The following is a 14,332-nucleotide window of genomic DNA, read 5'->3' on the forward strand; positions in this document are numbered from 1 at the left end:
ATACAAAATATATATTAAAATAAATTATACTATAAATATATATATAATAATTAATTTAGTGGTTGATTTTTAGTATGCACATAGCATTTTTTAAATAAATTTTTGATAATTTAGTAGCCATTAAAAATAATGTGAAAGTCTAAGGAGCCCGCAATTTTATTAAAATTTAGCTAGCACTTAACTAGCAAAAGAAAAATGAAGAATCCTACATTATTAGATGTAATCTCACACTATTAAAAATATTAGTAATGACTAATTGATGACTACAAATCACAAAACTTGCTATTCCCTAACACTCTTTAAAAATAATATATGAAAATTGTCATTTTCTTTTGAATAAAAGTTAAAATTACTTATTTTTCTTGTAGTATACATACGCAATTTGTCTTGACATATTTTTAGCTACTACTTAATTTACTGTTAATTAATTTATATATATAGTATAACACTGATAAATTTATGTAATTATGTTATATATTTCAATTATAAAGTTAACTAGCACGTGATACAAATTAATTGGAGAGATTCATGCTACAAGGAAAAAAAGCAATGGTAATCGATATATCAACCTAAAAAAAACAAAAGGATAGAAGATTCAAAACGATATCGATCTTGCTCCAAACGTTATTAACCAACAAAATCCTAGTATCATTGCCATTAATTTATTATCAATCAGTCACCCGCAAAAGAATCTATATTTTGTCTGAATAATAATATCATGTACAACTTCTATCAGTCCAAAACTTTGCACGAATATTGATTCAAGTTTGTGAACGAGAAAAAGAAAATTAGCGACCTTAATTAATCACAATCCAATAGAAAACGTTCACATTAGAATGGTAAGGTTGTGTATATACTCATGAAGCACGTAGTATTACCTGTAAGTAGTATGCTTTACAAACATTTTTTTTTATTCTAAATAAATACTCAAATTCGTCTTCAAAAATTTTAAATTAGACATTTTAATATTAAACAAATTTTTATTATTTTAAAATATCTTTGAGAGTAATTGCCTTTTTTTAAGAAGACTAATTTATCTTATGATGATATTTATTTTAAAATTTAATTATCTTATAATAAAATTTGTTAAAAATTTATTTTTTATTCATATATTAAAAAAATTATACTAAAAACAATGAAGGATCCATTTTATTTGACAAAAATAATTTTCGTAAACTTTTAGAATAACAAAAATTTATTGAAAATTAAAAAAGAGTTTGATGTGAAATTCATTCGATACTAATTTGGTATTATTTATACCTTTTTTTCCCTTTAACAACCTCCACTCCATATTTCGATGATAATTACTTGCTATATATTTACAAGAAGTGATTTATAGCCATTAAATAGCTATTAATAATAGTTTTAATGGTGTGAGATTAGTGTGAAATTTCATCAAATTGCTCACTTTTCTTTGTTGGTTATATGCTGGCCAGACTTTAACAAAGTTGCTGGCCTCCTAGACTTTTCCTATTTACAATAAAAAAAATTAAGAAACTAACTCTATATGCATTTTATTAGTCAATTTTTTAAAAACTTTTAATTTTAAAATTTGAAAAACTAGTTTTAATTTATACTAAAAAAATACGAGCCCTGCCATTCCCTTTCACCTCTCTTCTTCTTCATTTTTCTCTTTTACGCCGCCTCTCCTTCCACACTTCTCGGGATCACCTTTAAAATTCTTGTATAATGATTTTAGATTTTTTTTTTAAAATTTTAGATTTTTTAATGAGTTTAAATGTTTTTTTGTTAGGTTTTCAGATTTTCTTTTCAATGAAGAATCCATTTTATTTGGCAAAAATAATTTTCATAAATTTTTAGAATAACAAAAATTTATTAAAAACAAAAAAAGAGTTTAATCTAAAATTCGTTGAATACCAATTTAGTATTTATATCTTTTCTTCTTTCATAATCCCACTTCATATTTCAATGATAATTGCCTGCTATATATTTATAATAAAAAAAAATCTAATAAATCAACTCTTATACAGCTTCGTAGCCAATTTTTTAAAAAATTATAATTTTAAAATTTAAAAAACTAGTTTTATACTAAAAAAATATGTGCCCTTCCACTTTCTTTTACCTTTCTTTTTCTTTCCTTTCGCGTCACCTCTCCTCCCACGCCTTTCGAAATCGTTTTTGGAAGTTTTTATACAATAATTTTAGATATTTTTTTTTGGTTAGATTTTGAATATTTTTTTTTAACGAGTTTGGATTTTTTTTATTAGGTTTTCGGATTCTCTAACTTTTATAATTTTAAATGTTTTTTCTGTTAAGTTTTAAAGGTTATTTTTAAAATATAAAAAAATATCCAAAAATTAAAGAAAAAATCTAAAATTATTAAAAAAATAAACCAAAATCTAAAAAAAAATTCAAAACAAAAATCCAAAACATAATAATAATAATAATAATAATAATAATAATAATAATAATAATAATAATAACAACGACGACGACGGAGGAGGATCCGCGACTGCTGGTGATGGGAGGTGTGATGCGCCGTTGATGGTGGAGGACGCGCAACTACTCGTGGTGGAAGACAATGCATGCTTTTGTGGTTATTTTGTTTTTACTGTTAATGGGATTGAACGTGGGATTAAGATTATTTTTCATTTAGGATTTTTTTTTTTGGTTGAATTTCTTTTGCAGTCAATATATATATTGAGTGTAGATGGCTGGTATTCTAGTTGATTACTTAGCGAGATTATTATAATAAATTTTCATCATCTTGATGAAACATTAATTGATCTATAAGTGTTTTGAGATAAAAACAATTGGGAAAATTGGTAAAGTCTTATTTAATTGAAGTCCTAAAATACAGTTTAGTTAATGTTAATCTGCTTTAATTTTTTGGGTATTGATGCCAAAATTTCGTTCCCTTCCCATTAGAAATGGCATGAAAGCACAAATAAAAGTTTGGCTTATTATTCCTTTCTTCATGGCTTCTTTTTCACCGCGTGATTCATGAGTCAAAGAATCACACGGCCTGGCCTCTATGTAGTAGTGATTATTATTCATTGGCAGATAACTTAGTCGGACAGAATTCTTAAGGAATCATGGCTGCTTAATTAATATATAATAATTTCACATACTAGTATTCTCTAAACCAATAATGTGTTTGTTCTTTATTTTAGGTTCTGAATGCTTCTTGCTTTTTGAGCTTCAAGACAATATATTTGAAATTCATACACGTTTAATTAATGACTTGCATGCTCAAAGTGAGAAAAGAAACTTGCTCCTAATTCGTAGGCTTTCTTTTTACAATATTTCTATTTATTTTTAATCCTGCTTAACTAATTACAAGTTCAATAATTATGTCCCTATCTTAGTTAAATTAAATAGAAAAAGTATAGATAACCAACAATATTTTTGAATAATGTGAATTAATAAGATTAAAAAAATAAATTAATCTTAAATTTAATTAGTAACATTAAATTAGAGTATAGTATATTCTTATTTGATTGGTGATTATTCATGTTGTTTAAAATAGTCATTGTTTACCTAGCACTTTCCAATTAAAATAATGTGGGGACCGTAAGACGAAACTTTTTGTTATATTAGTACAGCGAAGTTTTCAGCTTATGCTATAGTACTAGAGTTGATAGGCACGAGTATTTAATTTGTAACCTGAATAAATAATTAAGTATGCTAATGACTTCATATTTAAACTTTTTTGTGTCATTTTTGTTTGGGTATTTTGTGTCATACTCATACATTTACCCCAAAAGATATGGAAACTTTGTGGGCTGGCTCCCCTTTTCTTTTTGCCTCCTTTCCTGAAAGGATTAGAGAAGGAAGGAACCTCAAAAAATGTTAGTCCATCCCCTCTTCGCTCTTCGAACCTTCCATTATTTCAATTATTGTAGATGCCGTATTTATTTCTGTTTGGGGCAGGGAGTTAGGAATTGGAGCATCCCAGAAACGTTGTCACTCCTCCACATGGTTTGATGTTCATTTGGTGTGGGTTGGGCTTCGTTCTAGCCCACAACCAAATTCAAAAATGAAAAACTTTCATTCCCCTTCTTTTCTTCTTCTCTTCAATATTTACTATATTTATGGGCATAACTTTATATTTATGGCGCGAGCTAGACACATTCATTAGTGATTAGTAAATGCACTCATAGTTTCAAGTAATAAAATAATAAATGGAGTAACTAATTTGGATTAGTCAAGTGGTCAGCTCACTTATTCATTTAAATAAGTATCTGCGATAAATTAGTCTTTTGTCTCTTGGGCTAAAAAATACCGTGGATAACAAAAAAATAATAATAAATGGAGTATTATTTTTATAAAAAATTATTAATTATTAAAATTTATTTAATTAAACTATTATTTGGATAATAAAATCTTTAAAATGAGAAAGAAATTAAATTAAAGACAAGAATTTAGCATTGAGAGTTCAAATAAATAAAATGAATATTAGGACAACTAATTTCACCATATCATGGAATTAGATATTTATGTTTATGTCACTCAATTTCTTAATTGTAAATTCAAATTGATTAAATTTTCTAATCTAGTTTTTAGTGTCTTTTTTTTTTAAGTTAAAAGACTCTCTTAAACTCATATAGATAAATTTAATTTCTTAGTTACAACTTATGTGAGAAAATAATTTTTTTTGTGAAATTTTCATAACAACCACATAGTTTTCCAAATTTCTTTGAGTTTGTGTTTCTTATGTTTCTTAAATTGCATTTTAATGTTATTATTTTGTTTGATTTTTCCGTTTAAAATGGATTTTTGAGGACCTTGTTCTACGTTTAGAATAAGTATATATTAGTGATTAACGTAAGGACTAATTAGTCTCACAATATTAAAGAATAAAGGCCAAAATGAGTTTTTTTTTTTTTTTTATGAGGACTTTATTGGTCCTTTGAAAAATTATCTAGAACCAAAATAGATATTCACTCATTTTTTTTATTAGGCCATTTAGAATTGTATTTACATGATCACTCTCATGTATTAGTTGTTCCATGGAAGCTAATGCATCTATAGTTCTTTTTGGTGCCAACACATAACCATAATTGACCGACTTTCCAATCTTGATACTGCATAGCTTGTTCTTTAAGTGCATTATTTTTGTTCGAATTTGAGAAGTAAAAAGATCCTTAAGTCTTTTCCATACCTCATGTGCATACATGTAGCTTACCATCCAAATTGTGAATGGCTTAGTCATCAGAAGGAAGCAACCATGATTTTAGTAATTTATCCTATCTGTTTCACATTGTAAACTCTAGATTTGCTTCACTTGATTTTGTGAATTGAATTAAAATTCTTTCTCCAATGATGTGATGAAGCAAATCATGACTTTCAATCATTGATTTCGCTTGATCATTTCATTACATGAAATTGTCATTGTCAAGCTTCATAGAAATCAGAAAACATGTGAAGTTTGGAGGGATAAATGCCTAAAAGACTAAGAAATTGTTGTTTTGTGAATCGGCAACCATAAAAACGATGTGATTGTGAGTTCTGAGACCATGCAAGATATTAGACTTAAATAGAGAAGGGATTGAAAAGAATTAGAAGAAGAAGAAGAATAGTAGAAGAGATGAGAAACTAAGAAAGAGGGAGCAGAAGAGAAAGGGAGAGAATAAAGAAGAGAGATTTTATTGTTGAGTTAAATTCTCGGTGTGAGAGAATGCACGGATGAAATGAATGATTAATTACTAAGTTAGTTTACAACAAAATCTATTTATAAATTATTAGTGACAGGTGACAACGTAACAGAACTGCAGAACTCTGATTGATTAACTTGCTACTAACTCTTTTTAATAGCTTAACCGAATCTTTCTTTCTCTATCAAAGACAAATATAATGTGAGTCCTTGATTTGCACTTTTAAACCAGAGTTTTAAGATTGTTTTAGGGTTACAAATGGTCAAAATGAGGTTTAACATTCTTAGTTACAAATGGTCCTTATTTATTATTATTTATTTTTCTTTTATTTTAGTATATAGAAGGATGTTTAAGAGAAATTATTTAGGAATTTATATAGTTACCATTTTAGTTACTGGTGTGCTGGAAAGAGAACCTCGGTTATCCTTTATTGGTTCAAAATTTAAAAGATATTAATTTTTTTTTTGCATAAATATTTGTTGATTCCCAAATCATATCAAATCTCCTTGAAAGGTGTGAAAAATATATAAGAAGAGATGTTGAATTGTACTCAATTTTTCATTCAATTTATAATGAGAATTAAAGACTTTTTAAGTTTTTAGAATTGTACGTAACGAAATGTATGTTAGCGCTATAAGTTCGTTCGCAAGCTTATATAAGTTCTTTAAAAACATATTCTGAAATATCCCTTTAAAAATGTTATCTCTTCTAAGGTCTTTGGGAGACTTCAGATGTCTTCTAAAAGGATTTCTCAGGTATTTTTATTTGAGAAAGTCTAGGGGCAAGCACTTTTATTAAAATCTGGCCAGCACTTAATCAGCAAAAAAAAAGTGAGTAATCTCACATTATTGGATGAAATCTCACACCATTGAAAACATCAATGATGTCTAATTGATGGTTACAAATCACAAAACTTGCTGACCCCTAGCATTCCTCTTTCCATTTTTCAAAATGGTTATTGAACTTAAGGTAAATAAATAAATAATAAATGTACGAGACAAGATTTCGAAGAAATACACAAATGATGTATACTAGTTCTATTTAAAATGTCTACGTCTAGCAATCAAGAAATTTGAGAGTTTTAAATAGTAGAAATGAAAGCATAAAGATAAAATTTGCACAATGCCTTTTTAGTCTACATCTCTGACTCATATTGAACCACAATTCTATCTAAGGATCTTTGATATTCTACTGATCTTCTCAGGCAAAACTTGATTAAATATCCCACCAACCAAAAACAACAAGTATTTTTATTGATTTTCTAAAACAAGACTCAGATTGTTACTCCATCAACTAAAAAGGTTAGGTATAATTTTTCTAACCTTCTCAAGATTATGAAGTGACTTAGATTAACTCCTCACTAACTTAAGAACCTTAGATATTCTTGTCTCAAACTTTCTCAAGCTAATAAATGACTCCATTGAATGCCCTACCAACAAAAACCTTAGATATTCTTCTGACATTTTTAGGTAAGACAACTAAGATCAAATTACAACTTAACCTAGATCTTTAGATGTTCTTTCTTTAAACGTTCTCAGGACTAGATATCACTACTGATATGGTCATAATAAATGAGCTATAACTCGGCATACTCCGTTATGAATTTACCATTTATGAGCTATAACTCGGCATAACCCGTTACGAACCTATCATTCACGAGCTATAACTCGGCATTCGCCCGTTATAGACTCACCATTCACGAGCTATAACTCGGCATTTGCCCATTATGAACTCACCATTCATGAGCTATAAACTCGGCATGGTCCGTTATAAACTCATCTCTTCATGAGTCGTAAGACAATCAAATATAACCAACAATACAACGTTATGAAGTAGAAATACGTTGTCACTCTTGATGAACGACTTAAAATGACAAAAGCGTAACAGACCAATGGCCGACCATATATAAAGCAAGGTAAAATGTTCTTTTACACCAGATTCCAAATAAAATAAGATACTGACTTAAGCTTCAGAGTGCCTTTGCAGGTACACTCCCCTCCTCTTCATTGCTCGTACTTTCACATCACCATACGAAGGAAAAGCTCGGACTCGAGAGTTAGACGCCCAGCCTCCGAGGATATAACTCGGTTAACACTTTGATTTCGCAAGCAAGATCAATTGGCGCCCATCGTGGGGCCGAAGATATAAATTTTTTCTCTTTTGGTCCCATTTTTCTCTATTTATATCCATGGCTGACGCACCACCTCCTTCATTATCCGAACTCATGCGGATGGTAGCCGAGCTACAGCAGGCCAATCAGCGGATAGCTGACGAAAACCAAATAATGGCCGCCCAAATCGCCGAACTGAACCATGTTCGGACGGAACACAACGACGCTCACCACCAGCAACCAGAGGATGATGAGCATCACTCACCCTCTCATGTCTCGGAGACTATCCGAGCTGATGTAATTCACCCCGAAGATGAAAAAGAAGGAACTGATGATCTTGTGGGACCCTTCACCAAGGAGGTGATGAACTTCGAGTTGCCGAAGAGATTCACTCTACCACTAACCCTCACACCTTATGATGGCCTCGGAGACCCGAAGAAATTTCTCAAGAAGTTCCGATCAATAATGATCGTTAACGGTGCATCCGACACTGTTTTATGCCGTTGTTTTTCAAATTATTTAGACGGCCCTGCACTTGATTGGTTGTGTGCTTTGCCTGCAGGTTCTGTTTCGCGATTTCAACAACTAGCCAAGCTGTTCGAAGAGCATTTCACCGGATCCGCAATATATTTGCATGACTCTGACTATCTGAACACTATTAAGCAGGGGCAGAACGAAAGCCTGAAAGACTATATGACTCGCTTCACCAAAATAGCCATCAGCATACCTGATCTCCACCCAGAAGTCCATTTGCACGCACTCAAAAGCGGCCTCAGACCTGGAAAGTTCCAAGAAACCATTGCGATAGCAAAGCCAAAAACCCTGGTCGATTCCGGGAAAAAGCAAAAGGACAAATCGATATCGAGGAGCTCAGACAAGCTCGGAAGCCTGATAGAACAACCTACAGAGACGACGATAAAACTCCAACTAGTAAGAAAAATTTTAAACTAACCCCTCGTTTTGACTCTTATACACAGTTTAACACTAAGCGAGAGGACATCATCAAAGAGATTATACATTCAAAACTCATCAAACCACCAATAAAGGCTGGAACATATCAAGACACTAAGAACGCAGATAAATCAAAATATTGTGCCTTCCACCGAAAGCACGGCCACACCACTGATGACTGTGTAATAGCAAAGGACCTCTTGGAACACTTAGCTCGGTAAGGCCATCTCGATAAGTACATCGGAGGTCACATCCAAAAACGTCCCATACCTTCCAGGACCGAAGACTCATCTGAACAACTACCGAGGAAAAGAGAAGGTGTCGGCGAACAATTACGAAAAACCACGAGGAATCATTAACTATATTTTAGGAGGATACGCGAGTGGAGGCTCCTCAAACTCGGCGAGAAAGAGGTCATTCCGATCAATATGCTCGTTAGATGGGCCACAAAGTGACACACAAAATCCAACACAACTCCCGCAGCTCACATTCACACAAGCAGACTACATCTCTAGTATACAAAACTTGGATGACCCCGTTGTTATAACTCTTCAGTTGGGAGACCTACTGGTCAAAAAAGTACTGCTAGATCCCGGAAGTAGTGCCGACGTCTTGTTCTACTCCACATTTCAAAAAATGAAGCTCAGTAACAACATACTCCAGTCAACAGGGGGAGACCTGGTCGGCTTCTCCGGTGAACGAGTCCCAATAATAGGGTCAGTGTGGTTACAAACTACACTGGGTGAGCATCCTTTTTCAAAAACTTGTGATATAAAATTTTTAGTAGTAGATTGCTTCAGTCCATACAACATTATCCTTGGTCGCCCTTTCTTAAACAAGTTTGGCGCCATTGTTTCTACAGTTCACCTGTGTGTTAAGTTCCCTTTGCAGGACGATCATGTCATCACAATCCATGGAGATCATAAGGACGCCCGGCAGTGTTACAACATCGGCATGAAATTCCAAAATAATTCAAAACAACAAGTTAACAGTGTTGACCTCACAAACAAAAGCTCGGCAATCGTCGACTTAGACCCAAGAGCCGATTTTCGAGAAAGGCCAACTCCCTCCGACGACTTACAAAAGGTTTATTTCAACAACGACCCTAACAAATTCACTTTTGTAGGTAGGTCGATAAGCAAGGAAGAATTAAAAGCCATCACCACCTTCCTACAAGATCAAGCCGACCTTTTTGCATGTAAACCTTCGGATATGCCCGGCATAGACCCGCAAATCATCAGCCATAAGCTGGCTATAAACTCGTCTACAAAGTCAGTGCAACAAAAGAAACGAAAGCTCGGCGACAAAAAGCGAAAGGCGTCTTTGGAGGAGACACAAAAACTAATAAACGTCGAATTCATCGAAGAGATCAGATTTACCACCTGGCTCGCCAATGTGGTTATGGTAAGAAAACAAAACGGTAAGTGGCGCATGTGCGTCGATTTTACTGATTTAAACAAAGCATGTCCAAAAGACTCGTATCCCCTACCATCCATAGACTCTTTGGTAGATAACGCTTCCGGTTATGCTACCTTAAGTTTCATGGATGCATATTCAGGGTACAACCAAATGCTTATGCACCCCTCCGATCAATGTAAAACAGCTTTTATTACTGACTTTGGAAACTACTATTATAAGGTTATGCCTTTTGGATTAAAGAATGCAGAGGCAACTTACCAACGCCTTATGGATAAAGTTTTCGCCAAACAAATTGGTAGAAACATCGAGGTTTATGTAAATGATATGGTCGCCAAAATAAAAGTCGGCAACAATCATCTTGACGACCTAACAGAAATATTCGCCCAGATACGCCACTACAACATGCGCCTGAACCCAGAAAAATGCGCTTTTTGTGTACAAGGTGGTAAGTTCTTGGAATTTTTGTTAACAAACAGAGGCATCGAGGCAAACCCTGACAAATGCCGAGCAGTTTTGAAAATGACAAGTCCTAAGACTGTCAAAGAAGTTCAGCGCCTCACAGGAAGGCTTGCTGCTTTATCAAGATTTGTACCTTGTTTAGCTTTGAAGTCTAATCCCTTTTTCCAAACTATTAAAAAGAAAAACAAATTTCAATGGACCGACGATTGCGAGAGAGATTTTAACACACTAAAAACAAATCTCTTGCAACCGCCGATTCTACAAAAACCCCTCCAAGGGGAACATTTATTTCTATACCTTTCAGTAACTAATTGGGTGATAAGCTCGGCTCTTGTCACAGAAAGAAACAAAATTCAGCAACCGGTCTACTTCGTCAGCAAAACACTCCACAATGCCGAGCTTAATTATCCGAGAATAGAGAAGCTGGCCTTAGCATTAGTCTTCTCAGCACGAAGACTCCGACCTTATTTTCAAAGTCATGTCATCAATGTCAAGACAGACCACCCACTACGACAAGTACTACACAAGCCAGACATTGCAGGAAGACTCATAAAGTGGTCGATCGAACTGTCCGAGTTCGACATCAGATATCAATCCAAAGGGGCAATAAATCACAGTTCTTAGCCGACTTTATTGCAGAACTTACGATACCATCGGAGGAGGACCACACAAAACAATGGACTCTATACATAGATGGCTCATCCAACAAAGAAGGATGTGGAGCTGGAATACGACTCGAAGCCGAAGATGGTACTGTACTCGAGCACTCCTTACACCTATCTTTTAAGGCCAGCAATAACCAATCCGAGTATGAAGCCCTGGTCGCAAGACTTCAGCTTTGTCTAGAATTTCAAATATACACAATCAAAGTATATTGTGACTCCTTGTTGGTTGTTCAACAGGTAAACGACCAGTTTCAAGTAACAGACCCCATTCTATCCAAATATTTATTATTAGTAAAAAATTTAATTTCACAATTTAAAGAATTTGAAATACAACACATTCCAAGAGAACAAAATCAAAGAGCTGATATTTTATCTAAGCTCGGCAGTACTCAATCCAAGATATCTACATTGCATCAATTTACTATAAACTCTCCTAGCATTGACCTAACAAAAGTGCTAAGTGTTACTCAGGAAAGTGATTGGCGAACAGATTTCATAACCTATCTACAAACACCGCACATTCCAGAGACCGTCTGAAATGTCAAAAGGTTCCGAAGACAAGCCACCTTCTTTACGTTACTTAACGGAGCCTTTATACAGACGAGGATATACTCGTCCTTTACTCAAATGTCTTAGCAGATCCGAAGCAGAAATAGCACTGTCAGAAGCACATGAGGGGATCTGCGGAACACATACAGGAGCTCGGAGCCTTTCATCCAAAATCCTCCGCGCTGGTTTCTTCTGGCCATCACTAAAGCAAGACAGTGAAAACAAGGTCAGGGCCTGTATAAATTGCCAGAAGCACGCCCCTACCATCCACATTCCAGCTGAGGATATGCATCACAACGACGTCACATGGCCTTTCCACCAATGGGGACTAGACATCCTCGGCCCGTTCCCTACGGCGCCGGGCCAGGTAAAATTTCTAATAGTCGCCATTGACTACTTTTCAAAATGGATCGAAGCTCAACCGTTAGCTAAAATAACATCACAACAAATGATATCCTTTGTTTGGAAAAACATTATTTGCCATTTTGGTATTCCTCATCATATCATAACTGACAATGGTTGCCAGTTTGTCGATCAAAAGTTCCAATCTTTTTTACAGAATCTCAAAGTCAAACAGCATTTCGCTTCTGTCGAACATCCTCAGACGAACGGACTAGCAGAAACGGCAAACAAAGTAATTTTGCATGCACTTAAGAAGAAGCTGGATGACGCAAAAGGACTATGGGCCGACCTCATACCTGAAGTCCTATGGGGTTACAACACAACCCCCCAATCATCAACAAAAGAGACACCATTCCGACTTGTCTATGGTTTTGAAGCAATGATACCACTAGAAATCTCCCAAAGCTCAATTAGAACACAGCTCGTCGACCACAATGAAGCCCGGCGCACCGAACTGGATATCATTTAAGAAGTCCAAGATATAGCAACACTAAGGCAACGTGCCGCACAACAAACAATAGCTCGGCACTACAATAAATCGGTAAAAAGCCGAACATTCAACAAAGGAGATTTGGTCGTTCGAAAGACAGAACTCGCCCGACGACCACCTTCCCATGGCAAGCTCGCCGCAAACTGGGAGGGCCCATATCGAGTCACACAAGTCCTCGGCAATGGAGCATATAAACTCGAAACTCTAACTGGTACAGTCCTACCCAACACTTGGAATGTAGCCTCCTTAAAGAAATTCTATAGTTAAAATTCAGGGACAGGCTAGTACTCTTTTTCCTACTACCAAGATTTTATCCCCAATGGGTTTTGCTTGGAGAGGTTTTAACGAGGCTTGCCTACCTGAACCTTTGTATCCAAAGGATTACCAATACTAGTCTATGATTTACTTCATTCCCCTTAATAACAGTTTTCTCAATACATTACTGCAATGTTTTCTTTTGCAATAACAATCACACATATAGTTTCATCTATCATTTCAAACAAAATAACAAATATCCTCCACTAATTTCAATCCGAGAATAAATCGGCAATCAGGAATATTCTTAACAGAAAATTCCCTCCAATTATGCAGCGGCCTATGAAACATTTAAAATCCAAATCGGCCACAAATTAACAACAACTCAAACAAACTCTATTAACAAGCTACAAAATAGCTATCAAATTGTTCACCAACTACAAAATAGCACTCACCCATCAGTTTTTCAAAAAGCAGTCAAGCATAAACAAAACTACACATAAAAACCAAAATTACAATAAACACATTAAACATTCTCTGCCTCATCCTCGGCAACGCCATCATCTTCAACCATTTTGCCATCTCGGACAATCTTCCCAGGGTCCAGCTCAGAAAGATCAGCATCAGGCAAAAGAAACTTCGCTTGCAAAGACGCCCTCTCAAAACCTTCAACAAACAAATCTAAGATCTCATCACTCTTCTTCTTTTCCATCTCCTTAAGCTTAGCAGTCACCTCAATCAGCCGAGCTTCCATGCTCGCCAGGTTCGCTTCCTTCTTCTTTAAATCTTCCACATCATTGGCATAGTTCTCTTTTGTCTCCTTCAATTGCTTTTCAGTTTCAGCCAACTTGTTCTGAAGATCTGAAACAGAACCCTTAGACTTACTCAACTCCTCTTTCAACAACAAAACCTCCTTGTCCTCCACCAACACCTTCTTGTGCTTCAACTCCTGACTACGACCTAAACTAGCTAACCTCAAACCAACCACCTACAAAAACACAAACAATATATATATCATCAAAAATCCCAATAAACATAAACAATCATAACATAATAAAAAACGACCTCACCTGCATATACTGACCAACAGCCACCTCTCCAACCTCATTAGCTAATGACACGTCAGCTTCAGACTGACAATGCTCATCGACAACAGCCATGTAAGGATACTCCTTCCCCCACATAGTCAATCCCTCACTATGCTCGGTCATCTCATGCAGCTTTTTCTGATTCCCAACAAAAGCTTGAATCTCCTCCAGAGAAACCTTTTGTTCTCGGTCGCTAGTATCCTCGGACAAATCAACCATACTCGATTTTCTTTTCTTAGCAATCACCTTCCTCCGCCCCTGACGAGGTTGATTAACCTCCCCAGCTCCACCACCTTTTTCACGATTGGAAGACGACACCTCCTTCT

General features: G+C 34.8%; 1 protein-coding gene across 1 annotated transcript; it reads left to right on the forward strand.

The window, feature by feature from the left end:
- Positions 1-7,806: 7,806 nt before the first annotated feature.
- LOC140177474 (uncharacterized) lies at positions 7,807-12,642 on the forward strand. Its single transcript, XM_072210586.1, has 4 exons — positions 7,807-8,658; positions 8,893-10,686; positions 11,175-11,459; positions 11,749-12,642. The coding sequence occupies exons 1-4, from the start codon at positions 7,807-7,809 to the stop codon at positions 12,640-12,642; spliced, it is 3,825 nt and encodes a 1,274-aa protein (XP_072066687.1).
- Positions 12,643-14,332: the final 1,690 nt, after the last annotated feature.

The sequence above is a fragment of the Arachis hypogaea genome, chromosome 13 (assembly GCF_003086295.3).
Source record: "Arachis hypogaea cultivar Tifrunner chromosome 13, arahy.Tifrunner.gnm2.J5K5, whole genome shotgun sequence".
NCBI classification, from domain to species: Eukaryota; Viridiplantae; Streptophyta; class Magnoliopsida; order Fabales; family Fabaceae; genus Arachis; species Arachis hypogaea.